Source organism: Engystomops pustulosus, chromosome 1 (assembly GCF_040894005.1).
Source record: "Engystomops pustulosus chromosome 1, aEngPut4.maternal, whole genome shotgun sequence".
Lineage (NCBI taxonomy): Eukaryota > Metazoa > Chordata > Amphibia > Anura > Leptodactylidae > Engystomops > Engystomops pustulosus.
In genome coordinates, this window is record NC_092411.1 from 191316100 (window position 1) to 191331313 (window position 15214).

The following is a 15214-nucleotide window of genomic DNA, read 5'->3' on the forward strand; positions in this document are numbered from 1 at the left end:
CCCCTCACACCACCACTGACCACACTGTGCCCCCACATATATCATATATACCCCTCACATTACAACTGACCACACTGTGCCCCCACATATATCATATATGCCCCTCACACCCCAACTGACCACACTGTGCCCCCACATATATCATATATACCCCTCAAACAACAACTGACACACTGCCCCCACATATATCATAGATAACCCTCACACCACAACTGACCACAAGGTCCTCTCACAAGTGTTCCCCATAGTACTTCATTAGGTATGTCTTTCCCTTAGTAATTTATTAGGCAGGGCTCTCCTTTAATAAATCATTAGGTAGGCCCCCCTTAGGAATTTATTAGGCACAGCGTTAATACACACACCGTGATGTCATAGCACAGGGAGTTAATACACACATACACACACAGTGATAGAACAGGGGCTTAATATACACAAATAGTGATGTCCTAGCACAGGGGTCTTATACACACACAGTGATAGCACAGGGGGTTGATACACTAACACAGTTATGTCACAGCACAGAGGGTTAACACACACAGTGATATCACAGCACGGGGGTTAATACACACACAGTGATGTTACGGCACAGGGGGTTAATATACACAGTGATGTCACAGAACAGGGGGCAAATACACAAAGTGTGTTCACAGCACCAACATTATCAATAAGAGAATGCATAACAATTACTGATGACAATAACCCCACACCACAATGCTGGCTCACTATGGACACTAGGAATATAATAGGACATGTACAATACAAGCTGAGAGCTGTCTCACACTAGAAGGTTAATCTGTGAATACAATACTGCAAAAGTGGCTTCTAGTACCTCACAGGTGACATGTCTTCACCTTCAGGGCCAGAATCAACGTAACTTTTGGCTGAAGAATCTTTCACCAGATGTCTCCAGCTCCCCGCAGCACATGCCCCACACTGTGCACCTAAAAATACCAAAGTTACTCACAGTATAATGTCACCTGGATAACAGAAATATGTCTCCCCCCAAAATATACCCTATAATAAAACCAATCTGTGGCTCCTGCATATATCAAAGAACACAATGCAACCCCCAATATATTACTATACTACAGCCATTGAACAAATAATACTGTACCGCTAATTACCGTATATACACGAGTATAAACCGACCCGAGTATAAACTGAGACCCCTAATTTTACCACTAAAAACTGTGAAAACCTATTGACCCGAGTATAAGTCGAGGGTGTAGTATACAGCCAGCCCCCATGTAGTATACAGCCAGCCCCCATGTAGTATACAGCCTGCCAGCCCCCATGTAGTATACAGCCAGCCTTCCCTCATGTAGTATACAGCCAGCCTTCCCTCATGTAGTATACAGCCAGCCTGCCCCCATGTAGTATACAGCCAGCCAGCCCCCCGTAGTATACAACCAGCCTTCCCCATGTAGTATACAGCCAGCCTTCCCCCATGTAGTATACAGCCAGCCCCCATGAAGTCTACAGCCAGCCAGCCCCATGTAGTATACAGCCAGCCTGCCCCCATGTAGTATACAGCCAGACCCCTTTAGTATACAGCCAGCCTGCCCCCATGTAGTATACAGCCAGCCTCCTTTAGTATACAGCCAGTCATCCCCCTTTAGTATACAGCCAGCCAGCCCCATGTAGTATACAGCCAGCCCCCATGTAGTATGCAGCCAGTCCCCATGTAGTATACAGCCAGCCAACCCCCTGTAGTATAGAGCTAGCCCCCTGTAGTATACAACCAGCCCCATGTAGTATACAGCCAGCCCCTTATAGTATACAGCCAGCCCCCTGTATGCCAAGCACATTAAAAAAAAAACCTAATACTCACCGTCCGGTGATACTCACTCACTCCCAATCATCGGCGCGGCTCCTATTCCTTCTTCTATTTGCTGTAACAGCTGGCAGAGTCGCATCCATGCGATCTGCTGGTCGGTGCACACTATGATAAGGCGGTGTTGCCACTGATTACGTCATCAGCGGCGACACTGCCGCAACATAGTGTGCGCCGTCCGGCAGGTCGCATGGACGCGACTCTGATTGCTAGAGAAGAAATCGAGAAGAAAGAAGAGGAGCCGTGCTGAGGATCAAGATCCGCGCCAAGGATCTGGGCGCTGGAAGGTGAGGTGAGGTGAGGTTTTTCTGCACATTTTTTGTGCTGGAAAAACTCAGCCTATACACGAGTATATGCATTATATATGTTGCCCCCCAATTAATGACTTAATTTTTATTGCCCCCTTTAATTAATTAATTTACCTATTTATAGACCTCTCTAATATACGGTGATGCCCCATGAATTTTAAATGCCGGTCACCTCAAGTAATTATTTAAAATATGGCCCCCATTTACTTAATGTAGTGCCCCAATCAATGAATTATCTAATATATTGTGTCCCCCCCCCCCCCTCGCCTTGTGAACTATTTGTGATCCCTCTTGATAAAACAACTCCATGCCGTAATGGTACAGAGCGGAGCTTTAAGAATTTAATACAGTATTTTTCGGACTATAAGGCGCACTAGACTATAAGGCGCACCTGATTATAAGGATGAATGACCAGCAGGTGGCAGACATGTGCACAGTTCAAGGCAGCTGTTGTCTGTAAGTACGGTTCATGTATAAGGCGCACTGGACTATAAGGCGCACCTTCCTTTGATTTCCTTTTTTTTGTGCGCCGTATAGTACGAAAAATATGGCATACTAGAATGAATACTGGAATACTAATACTAAATTATTTGATATGTCCCCTCCACAATGAATATTTGAGATGCTGCTCCCCAACAGTTAATTATTTGATATGCTGCCCCCGAACAATGAATTGTTTGATATGCTGCCCCCCACAATGAGTTATATGATATGCTGCCCCCACAATGAGTTATATGATATGCTGCCCCCCACAATGAGTTATATGATATGCTGTCTCCCACAATGAATACAACAGTGAATTGTTTGATATGCTGCCCCCCACACACAATGAATTATATGAAATTCTCTCCCCCACAATGAATTATATGGCATGCTGCCCCCCACACAATGAATTATGATATGCTGCTCCCCCACACAATGAATTATATGATATGCTGCCCCCCACACAATGAATTATATGATATGCTGCCCCCCCCACACAATGAATATACTGCCCCCACAAGGAATTATTTGATATGCTCCCTCTCAGAATGAATTATATATTATATTATATGCTGCCCACCACAATAAATCGCATCCTAGTTCCTGGAGCGATGTGCGCCGGGGTTGTCTTCCTGCCACATCGCTCCAGTAATAGTGCTCGAGTGGCCATTTCCGGCCGCATCGATCACTATACAGAGACAGGCAGGAGCTTCCTGTCCGGACGGACGGAGGCCCCTTCCCGACTGCCGAATAGAGGGTCGAGGCCCAGCAGGAGACTGAAATTGGCGCTATTGGAGCGCCAGGCCGGGGGCCCCCAATCAATAAATCCGGATCCGGGTGCCCGGAGCTAGTGCTCCAAGAGCGCCAATGATGATCCGGCTCTGGGCAGGGGTGTTGCATAGGGAGGACTTGTAACCCTTTATCAGTAGGCATTGTTAGTCAGGGGGGCAAAATCTGGTGACAGGTCCTCTTTAAATATGCACGCCCCACTCTGAAGTTGATCTGGAGACAGCTGGTGACATCACTGGGGGCAGGATTAGGCTCAACTTCAGAGTGGGGGTGTCCATATTTCATTAGTATCCGTAGCCAAGAGGCGCTCTGGTGACGTGGGAAGTGGGCTGGAGAACTTCCGATTCATTGGCATATTTTTATAAGTTTTTTAGGCACATCCTGCAGTTCCTGAAGATACTGAAATCTGTTGCTGATAAGTTAAAATGCAACGGTAAAGCAAATTTGGACAGTCTACCATCAGAAATTCACTAAAAAAACAATACAAAAATCGTATGAAAAATGAAAATACGCATTTCGGAAAATATCTAAAATGTTTTTGTACTCAAAAGGTATTTGGGAACCCAAGCTTTGAACGCAACTGGGCAGGAAAACATAAATAAAGATTCTTTATACAAGGTTGGTATAATTCTTCCTATTTATTAATTCTTATCTGAATAAGAAAAATGAGGGAAGTCTAGCGTTTTTAAAACTCTGGGGTACAACAAAACGGGTGAAGATAAGTGTGCACCTTTTTCACTTTGCTGTATGTTATTTTTTTTTTTTTCATTGAATCTGAATATGGTTTGGAATCAGAAATGACACTGCAAAGATTTTGTAGTACCTTGTCTACTTTTTCTATATGTATTCTGTAACACATTTACAACTGTAGAAAATAATGCACATGCATTAAAATGATACTGTTCTTATTTGATTTTGTATTTCCATGTAAAAGCTCTTTAATTGGAGAAAAGTAGGTGCCAGAAGCCTTGTGGCTCAGCCTCCTGGTGCAAAGTACTGACTCTTGCTCACATGGCCTTTCACCTTAGGAGTCAGCACATCAAAGAATCATGGGAACACAATGGGGTTTAATTTATGGTAAAAGTACTGGCATTATCCCAAAGCTACAACATATTATGAATTATTTCATACAAAATATAAGCCCAAGCGTTAATGATATTAGAAACAGTGTATTATATATATACCCCTGAAAAATTAAAACTGAGCTGTAATTGGTTACATTGGGAAAAGTTGTCATAACTAGCATTGTAGCAAAGGGAAATGGGCATTCAAAGTACAGCGCCAAGTTTCTTGGGTCTGACCAAACCACTTGGCACAAGGCCAACCTGACATAATATCAACATACTGATAATAAACAAAGCAATACAAAGAGCATTTCTACAAAGAACGCTGATTATCTTTACCACCGAACTGTTATTGAACTAAAGCCACCATGAAAATTGCCATTACATAATGACTGAATGAAAACCTATATCCAAAGTCCAGTATTTACCACTACAGCCACCATAATAGTAGTACCAGTTCTGCACAGAGGCTGCAGTGTAAACTAATGCTTGCTAAGCAATTGACATCATTAATATATACTCATCTCAACTGACATTGGCATTGTGCACCAGTAAATATCATATATAACCCTTATAGCTGACCACACCTTGTGTCTCCATAAATATTATATATATTTCTCACACCACAACTGACCACTCTGTACCCCCATAAATATATATACCTCTCACACCTCAACTGAACACAATGGGGGACATTTACTATGGCGTTTCATCCAGTTTTGTGGCGCTCTCACTGCATATTCTGCTCTCCAACCTATTTATTAGCTGGCGACGGCAGAAAAAATTACCTTTTCCGCCTGCCCCATTCTTTTCCAAAAAGGGGCGTGGCTTTGGTGGAGTGGAAACTTAGACACAATTAATATGTGTTGCAGCCATTTTTGGGCGCTGTAAACTGGCGGAGAGTAGACCAAAAGAAATTTGGTCTAGCAGGGACACAAAACTATGCTATTGCACTCTTGCCTATTCTCTGACTGTTGGACACCTTTCTGGTGCTGGGGACAGATTTTGGTCCCAGGGACAGAAGCGCCAGAAATGTTTCTGCACAGCTCCACAATATTGAATGTGTATCTTCTTTCCTAGAGCAGGTTGGTAACAAAGCCAATGCAGACACCGACACTTTATATAAATGTCCCCCATTGTGCCCCACAAGCACTTCTCCACATTGCTCTCATAAAAATACCAGTCACTTAGGCTGCATTCATACAATCTATGCCCGCCGCACCGTAGTACCACTCAAGCCTGCCCCTCTGCATAGCTTAACATAGATCCTGGCGCCGTATTCAGTCGAAAGATAGGAAATGTCCTTTCTTTCTACGAAACGGTATGGTGCCGCATGTGTGCGACACCTTACCACTCCCACATGGTGCCATGAGGCCATTGCGATGTATGGGGGACGTGTATAGACGCCATACATATGTCGGCCGTATATACATCCGCCATACGTTCGCGTGAATGTAGCCTTACACATTATAATACCACCTGGATAACATTGTGCTCCTAAATAATATATACTTCCCAAAACACAACTAACTATACTTCACATATAAAAATATACACTGTGTGTATCCAAATGTGTTACAACAAGCCTCCTACATCCCCATACAGTCCTATACAGTCCCTTCTGCACAGTCTTAGTGTATCCAGCCTCCCCCACTCCAGTCTTATTGTATATACAGCCTCCCTCTCCCCAATCTTGGTATATACACCCTCCCCCTCACCGGTCCTATAATATAGTCCTAGTATTTGCGGACTCCCCCTTTCCAGTCTTAGCATATATAGCCTCACCCTCCCCAGATTTAGCATATACAGTCTCACCCTCCCAAATCTTAGTATATACAGCTTCTCCATCCCCAGTCCTAGTAGATACAGCCTCACACTCCCCAGTCCTAGTAGATACAACCTCACTCTCCCCAGTCCTAGTAGATACAGCCTCACTCTCCCCAGTCCCAGTAGATACAGCCTCACCCTCCCCAGTCCTAGTAGATACAGCCTCACCCTCCCTAGTCCTAGTAGATACAGCCTCACCCTCCCCAATCATAGTAGATACAGCCTCACCCTCCTCAGTCCTAGTAGGTAAAGCCTCACCCTCCCCAGTCCTAGTAGATACAGACTCACCCTCCCCAGTCCTAGTAGATACAGCCTTACCCTCCCCAATCATAGTAGATACAGCCTCACCCTCCTCAGTCCTAGTAGATAAAGCCTCACCCTCTCCAGTCCTAGTAGATACAGCCTCACCCTCCCCAGTCCTAGTAGATACAGCCTTACCCTCCCCAATCATAGTAGATACAGCCTCACCCTCCTCAGTCCTAGTAGATAAAGCCTCACCCTCCACAGTCCTAGTAGATAAAGCCTCGCCCTCCTCAGTCCTAGTAGATACAGCCTCGCCCTCCTCAGTCCTAGTAGATACAGCCTCCCAGTGATTTTATATACTGAATGTGGCCAGTAGTAAAATAATAATAGATACTTATACTAGATAATAGATACAGATACTTATCTTTGTCACGCCGTGACTGTCCTCTTCTCCCGGGTCATCAGCCAGGTGCTTGCTTCTGTGCAAAAGGACATAGGCAGTATGTGATGTCACACCGTGTACTCCAGAGAGGACAGAGTGGCACAGATAGAAGTATCTGCACTGTGCTGTGCCATGGTAGCCCAAATTGCCCACATTATAATCGTCCATTCTGCAGGCGCGTGCATCTGTGCAGGAGGACACTGTCAGTATTTGATGATGTCACAACGTGTACTCTTGAGTGTATAGAGCAGCCATGGGCACCCAAATTGCCCACACTATAATTGGTCATTCTGCCTTCAGGGCACTGCATTCTGACGACTGAGGCCCTCCCCTTGAATATATTATGATAAAGTTGCCCATGAAATAATAATAGGTTGGGGGAACCTGGGTAATAGTAATCATAATATCATTGATTTTGTATTACGCTTTACTAAGAGTGTTAGGGAAGGGGCAACGAACACTCTAAAGGCATAGACTGGGATAATGTTCTCAAAGACAAAAGCCCCCCCCCCCAAAAAAAGTGGCTAACTAGTCTTGTAAGGAAAGCAATAAGCGAGAAAGATAAGGCGTTTAAGGTGCTAAAATGTGAAGGTAGCGATGAGGCATTACAGGATTATAGAGAGAAAAATAAATCCTGGAAAAAGCAGATAAAGGCCGCAAAAATAGAGACTGAGAGAAATATTGCCAGGGAGAGCAAAAATAATCCCAAATTATTTTTCAAGTATATAAATGATAAGAAACTAAAAACAGAGAGTGTGGGTCCCCTTAGACATAACATGGGGGTCATGGTGGAAGGAGATGAGTAAAGGGCCAATCTACTGAATGTCGCCTTCTCAACTGTCTTTACCCATTAAAATCCCCTGGTGGAAGACACAATGAGGAATAATGTAAATTCTTTTTGGAATGTCAACAGTTTAACCAAGGAAGAGGTACGGCGCCGCCTAGCAACCACTAAGATAGATATATCACCGGGGCCAGATGGCATACACCCCCGGGTTCTGCATGAACTATGTACCATGATAGACAGACCGTTATTTTTAATATTTGAAGATTCACTGAGGACTGGTTATATTCCACAGGACTGGAGCATAGCAACAGACCTGTGAGTCTAACTTCTGTGGTGGGGAAAATATTTGAGGGGTTTATTAGAGATGCTATCCTGAAGTATCTCACTGTGCACAACCTTATAACCCAGCGTCAGCATGGGTTTATGAGAGATCGGTCCTGTCAGACTAATCTGATTGGTTTCTACAAGGAGGTAAATTCAAGACTGGATCTGGGGTACACTGTGGATGTTGTATATCTGGACTTTTCAAAGGCATTTGACACCGTGCGGCATAAAAGGTTGGTATATAAAATGAGACTGCTGGGAATAGGAGAAAATCTGTGTATTTGGGTAGTAATTGGCTTAGTGATAGAAAACAGAGGGTGGTCATTAATGGCACATTCTCAGATTGGGTTGATGTTACCAGTGGAATGCCACAGGGGTCAGTATTGGGGCCACTTCTTTTTAATATTTTTATTAATGAATTTGTAGTGGGTTTGCACAGTCAAGTTTCAATATTTGCAGATGATACTAAGCTGTGTAAAGTAATAAATACTGAGGTTGATAGTTTAACATTACAGAGGGATTTGTGGAAGCTTGAGGAGTGGGCAGAGGAATGGTTGATGAGGTTTAATGTAGATAAATGTAAAATTATGCACTTGGGCCATGGAAACAAAAAGTATAATTATGTTCTAAACAGTCAATTACTTGGTAAAACTGAAGCTGAAAAGGACTTGGGGGTATTGGTGGATGGTAAACTTAATTTTAGTGACCAGAGCTAGGCGGCTGCTGCTAAAGCAAATAAAATTATGGAATGTATCAAGAGAGGAATAGATTCTCATGATAAAGACATAGTTTTGCCCTTATACAAATCCCTGGTCAGACCACACATGGAATATTGTGTACAGTTTTGGGCACCAGTGTATAAAAAGGATATAGTAGAGCTGGAACGGGTGCAGAGGAGAGCAACCAGGATTATTAGGGGAATGGTGGGATTAGAATACACTGACAAAAATTTGGGATTATTCAGTTTAGAAAAAAGACGACTGAGGGGAGACCTCATTACAATGTACAAATACCTGAACGGACAGTACAATGATCTCTCCAAAGATCTTTTTATGCCTAGGCTTGTGACCAGGACAAGGGGGCATCCTCTACGCCTAGAGGAGAGGCGATTCTACCATCAACATAGACAAAGGTTCTTTACTGTAAGAGCAGTGAGACTATGGAACTCTCTGCCGCAGGAGGTTGTTATGGTGGACTCTATGTACATGTTCAAGAGAGGCCTGGATGCCTTTCTGGAGAGAAAAATATCACGGGTTACGGGGATAAAACATTTATTTAATTCTTAAAGATTGGACTTGATGGACTTGTGTCTTTTTCCAGCCTTATATACTATGATACTATGTATTTCACCACTAACTTTTTGAACACCCCTTTTGAATCAATATATAGTGCAGCTGCACCATCATTCATGCTTTGTTTCATAAAAATAAAATGGAATATATTTTTACCTTTGCAGGTGCTGTCGACCCCCAAAGTTTTAAATAGGTAATAACTAGGAATGCATTATAAATGTTGACTACTAAATTGGTACTAAATATATAATATACATATATGTGTGTGGTTTTTTTTTTAATGGAAACAGAAAAAGCAAGAATATGGGGAAAAAAAGTCGCAACCCCCATTAAAAAAATAAAATGCCCACCACCTAAAGGAAGGGACAATTTAAAATATTTAGGTTTAGTACAGATCTGCACTTGATTTTTACCATATATATTTAATTATCCAAACAGAGAAGCAGCGCTCAGTGTCATTGAATTATTTATTCACAAGTGGAAATTGCAATGTTTCAGGTAACTTAAATTCAAGGCTTAAAAATGGCTACATTGAGTTAGCTGAAACATTGCAATTTCCACTTGTGAATAAATAATTCAACGACACAGAGAGCTTCTTCTCCATTTGGATAATTGGATCTTCGGGGTCTTGAGCAAGATCCCTATGAGCTTGCACCCATTTGGATTTTACTCCTTTGCTTCATTGTGCCGCCCTTCACTTCTACTATTTTTACCATATATATTTATATATAAATAAACTAAACAAAACACAACCAAAAGACCTGCCCGTCTGGGCACTAGCTAACACAGTAGCTTTCCCTCTCTAGCTACTACACACAAAACAAACCCAATGGCAGTCTATACCTTCAGGCTTGCTTCACTCTCAGCATCACATTTATCTCTGGTCAGAGAAACCCTCCCATGGTGCAGCTAGGGCTTATAAAAACCTGGTCCAGGTGCAGGTTAACAAGCTGCACTAAGGGTAATGCCCTGATTTTCAGTCAGTTTAAAACCGCATGTGTTTTTAAAACGCACGCTTTTTTTAATGTTTACCATGCGATTGGCTGGTATGAACCTGTTTATCTTAATTTCTAGAAGTGTAGGCAACTGTGAAACAGATTAACAACGTTATACTACGTCCATGGGGATACATGCTAAGCGCACCGGGACGTAGTATAACGTCCAGCTCTGCATGCTCAGACAGTTTATACTTCTCTACAATGAAAAAGTATTGTAGAGCAGTGTAGTGAACTTGAACCAGCAATCAGAGCATTGCTGGTTCAAGTTCAAGTAAGTATAAGTAAAAACATGTAAAAACACTAAATTTAACACATTAGAATAAATAATAAATAAATACATAAAAATATAAGCCCCTAAAATTACATTTTCCCATAAAACACTTAATAAACTATTAAAAACACAAACACACAAAAAACCGCCACATATTTGGTATTGCCACGTCCATAATAATCTGTATAATAAAACAGAATTGTTACTGGACCTGCACGGTCAACGCGGGGGGGGGGGCGCAAAAAACGTTCCAAAAAAAAGATAATTTTGAATTTATACCTTAAAAAAAATTATCTAAAAAGTGATTAAAAAAATGTTACGCACTCTAAAATAAGACTACTAAAAAGAACAATCCTTCTCGCACAAAATAAGCCCCTAACCAGATTTGTCAGCCGAAAAAGAAAAACGTTATGCATATGAAAAGATGGTGATGGTGCTAAAATGAACCAAATTGTCTCCAAATTAGTTTTTATTCAGAAAAATTGAATAAAATACACAAAACCCCCACATATTTGGTATCCCTGCATCCGTAACAATCTGCATAATAAAACAGAATCGTTATTGGACCTACAAAATGAACCCTGTAAAAAAAAACTCAAAAACGCTGCGAAAAAAAGATAATTTTCAATTAATACCCTTTAAAAAATGCTCTAAAAAGTGATTTAAAAAAGTTACTCACTCTAAAATAAATATAACCAAATACTTGGAGTAAAAAGGAGGCAACACCCTCAGGGTATATTACAAAGCATATACTTTATTAAAGACATAAAAGACAATAATCAAAAAGCAATGATGGACAGACTACAATGTAAAAATTAAAATGCATGTGTCCAAGATTCATCGCCTTCAAGGGCATAAATGTAGGCAAGGCAAAGTCACTACACAATAATGTTATCTCATATATTATGGAGATGCAAAGTAATGAATAACACTTAATAGGCATACAAATAGTAAGACAAAGCTAAAAAAGACCATACCAAGCAGAAAGGACCACATGCAGCTGACCCCGACACGTGTTTCGCTATCGCGCTTTATCAAGGGGAGTGATCCCCTTTTTTTTTTTTTTTTGGTATATCGCGGTCCCTACCATACAGCCTGTACGTTTGGTGTGTCACTCTAAAATAAGACCACTAAAGAGAACAAATATTCTCGCAAAAAATAAACCCCTAACCAGATTTGTAAGCCGAAAAATAAAAAAGTTATGCATATGAAAGTCAGTGATGCAAAAATTTACATTTTTGCCTAATTACTTTTTATTCAGTAAAATGGAAATTTTTTTTTAAAAAAACTATATAAATAAGGTCTTTTCGTAATCGTGGAGACCCATAGAATAAAAAAAATATACTATTTTTACGGTACGGTAAACGGCCAAAAAAAAAATACAAAAAAGTTCCTAAAAATTGATGATTTTCATTTCCATAACAAAGAGTTAATAAAATCTCACCAATTAGCTATAGATGCCCAAAATGGTGCCTCCTTCCCTTCTATGCTCGGCCGTACGCCCATACAGCAGGTTACCGCCACATATAGGGTATCGGTGTACTCGGGAGATATTGGGTATCAAACTTTGTGGAGCCTTTTTTCATTTTATCCATTACAAATGTTTAATATTTCACCCAAAATAAATGTATTGTCAAAAAATATTACAATTTGTAGACCACACCTCCATTTTGTTTTAACCCCTATAAAACACCTAAAGGGTTAACAAACTTCTTAAAAGTGGTTTTTCATACGTTAAGGTGTGTAGTTTCCATAATGGGGTAATTTATTTAGGCCTTTCACAATCAATTAAAAGTTGAGCAGGTCCATCTAAATATTAGTTTTGGTGATTTTCCCTAAAATGTGAAAAATGGCCCTCAAATTCTGAGCCTCATAACATTCTAGTAAAATATGTGGAATCTTAAAAAACCATGGCAACATAAAGCAGACATTTGGGAAATGTAAGTTATGAATTTATTTGGGAGCTATGACTATCTGCATGAAAAGTAGGGAATTTAGAACTTTGAAAATAACGAATTTTTCAAAATTTTTGCCAAATTTAGTTTTTTTCATAACTAAACACAAAAGATATCATCCAAATTTTTTAACTAATTTGAAGTTCAATGTGTCACGAGAAAACAGTCTCAAAATCCCCTGGATATCTTATATTGTTCCAAAGCTATAACCATTTATAGTGACACAGAGCAGATTTGAAAAATTGGGCCGCGTTGAGTCCCGTAGGGGTTAAAAGTAGCCAAACACATGGTAAACATTCAAAACCGCATGCGGTTTTAAACGGACAGAAAATGCATGCTTTAAAACGGTCCAAAAACTCAATGTGTGGCATCACCCTTTGGACAACTGGTCACATAGCAGTGCATCCAATTAGATGTTGCAAATTTCTGTGTTGTTACCTTTTTGTAATGTTCTATATTTCAGAATGACTATTCATACCACTATGATGAGTGCTGCTTCTCCCCAAGACTATGTTTCTTTCATTCGGGACTGAGAAAAGAGTGGTAAATGTTAATTACATTTTTTATTTTATATTATTACTGTATATACTCGGATAGCCAAGTTTTTCAGCACAATTTTTGTTCTGAAAAACCCCACTTAGCTTTTACTCGAGTATATTAAAAAAAAAAAACGTAGTCTCTGCAGCTCCCCCTTCCTCTAGGCCTTCTTGTGTAGCAGCACAGATAGAGACAAGTCTATGAACTCTGTACGTGGAAACACTATGATACGGTGGTGTCACCTGCTGATGACATCATAGTGTGTGCTCTGGCAGAGCTTATGTACCTTGTTGTAGTGATGCTATACAGGAGCCGAGAGGGAAAAGAAGCTGCAGGGGGAACCGCATGTTTTTTTATATAACGAGGGGCTGCTGGGCAGTTTACTACTGGGGGAGGCTGCTCAGCATTTCATTAGCGAGAGGAGGCTGAGGGAGGCTGCTCGGCATTCCATTAGTGAGGGGAGGCTGCTGGGTATTTCATTACTGGCGGAGGTCGCTGAACATTAAATTAGTGAGGGGAGGCTGCTGGACATTTCAGTATGCTGGGAGGGCGCAGCAAGCACAGTGTTCTCTGACAACATCCGCTGCCAATTGCATGGGGAAAGAGAAGATTAGCATATTGACACACACACACCCCAACCCCCACCAGTGCTGCAGCTCCTACATGCTGGTATGTTAGATTTAATAAGATTGGGGTGGTGAAAGGTCCTCTTAAACCATGATGTTTCCCTAAATTCATGGTGCGGCAGAGAGTGTATGAAGAAAGAAGCTAGGAGCCACATGATTTTAAGTTCTTATTCAGAAGGACGTTTCGATTGCGTGTCACCAAAAATGCAGATGTGTGATATCCGTGTTCAGTCCGTATTATATCAACATCTGTTTTTTAATACCCATTTGTTATCCTTTCACGACCGCCAAAAAAAACCCAGATGGTTTTCTTCTGTATTTTTGCCCAGACCAGCTGGTTGCCTAGCAGCATTTAAGAAAAAAACAGACCTCATACAGATGTCATCCATGTGCCATCTGTTTATTTTGCAGATCCATTGACTTCTATGGAGGTACATGGTCTGCATGTGAGAAAAAAATAGATCATGCTGCAATTGTATCATAGACTGTACAGTGAAAAAAACGGACATATGAACAGACCCATACAAATCAATGGTTCCATAATACTCAATCAGTATGCTAACAGCCATCTGAAGGAACCCTTACATAAATATGTTTAGTTGAAACTAAAAAGAAGAGGCAAAAGTTGTTATTTTTTTCTTTAAGGTCTGGATTTTTATTCCCAGGTTTTCTTTGACTGGAGGCGGGGGATGATTGAGGAACCTCATCGACTGAAAATATTAAATAAAAGACAGTCCCAATAATTCTAATGTGCAAATTGTAAATGTATAATTTAATTGTAATTAAATGCGTTGTCCAGTTTCAGTAAATAAATGTTATTGTTTGTGTAATGGAAAGTTATAAATAAATAATAAACTTCCTCATGGTTTTCTAGATATCTGCTTGCTGTTATTTTAAAGGAAGTTTCATGTTTACTTCCTGTGGAATAAAACTAGTTCATGGTTATGACTCTCACACATGGCAAATCTCATGGAAAATCTCATGCTGAGCACCTGCTGCTTTGCTTACACTATACCCACAAATTATACTATAATACTGCATTGTCTGAATTAGTTTCTTTATCTTCTATTTTCCTGGCATCATCAGAGGTGGGGCTATACTAGCATGGGGCCAGGAAGTGGAAAGTCCAAGAACAGAACGGCACTCACTTTTCTCAATCCACGATTCCTTTATTCAAGCGTTAAAATATCAGACATCTGAGGACGCCGGGGTCCACAAGGTAAAAGCCTATACGCGTGATACAGGCTGTTACCTTGTGGACCCCGGCGTCCTCAGTTGTCTCATGTTTTAACGCTTGAATAAAGGAATCGTGGATTGAGAGAAGTGAGTGCTGTTCTGTTCTTGGACTTTCCACTACTGGCTTCTATTCTATTGGGAACAGAGCACCACAATAGATCCCATTACACCAGCGATTAGAGAAGGTACCGTCCCGTG

At 41.0% G+C, this 15214-nt stretch overlaps 1 protein-coding gene across 1 annotated transcript in view; it reads left to right on the forward strand.

The window, feature by feature from the left end:
- LOC140069914 (N-acylethanolamine-hydrolyzing acid amidase-like) overlaps window positions 1-14655 on the forward strand; it is a 110705-nt gene extending 96050 nt beyond the window's left edge. The window contains exons 8-11 of the mRNA XM_072116188.1: window positions 3966-4032; window positions 9558-9586; window positions 13081-13160; window positions 14446-14655. Coding sequence (XP_071972289.1) covers window positions 3966-4032; window positions 9558-9586; window positions 13081-13150 — 166 coding nt within the window. The 3' untranslated portion in view covers window positions 13151-13160; window positions 14446-14655. The remainder of the gene's footprint in view (window positions 1-3965; window positions 4033-9557; window positions 9587-13080; window positions 13161-14445) is intronic.
- Window positions 14656-15214: the final 559 nt, after the last annotated feature.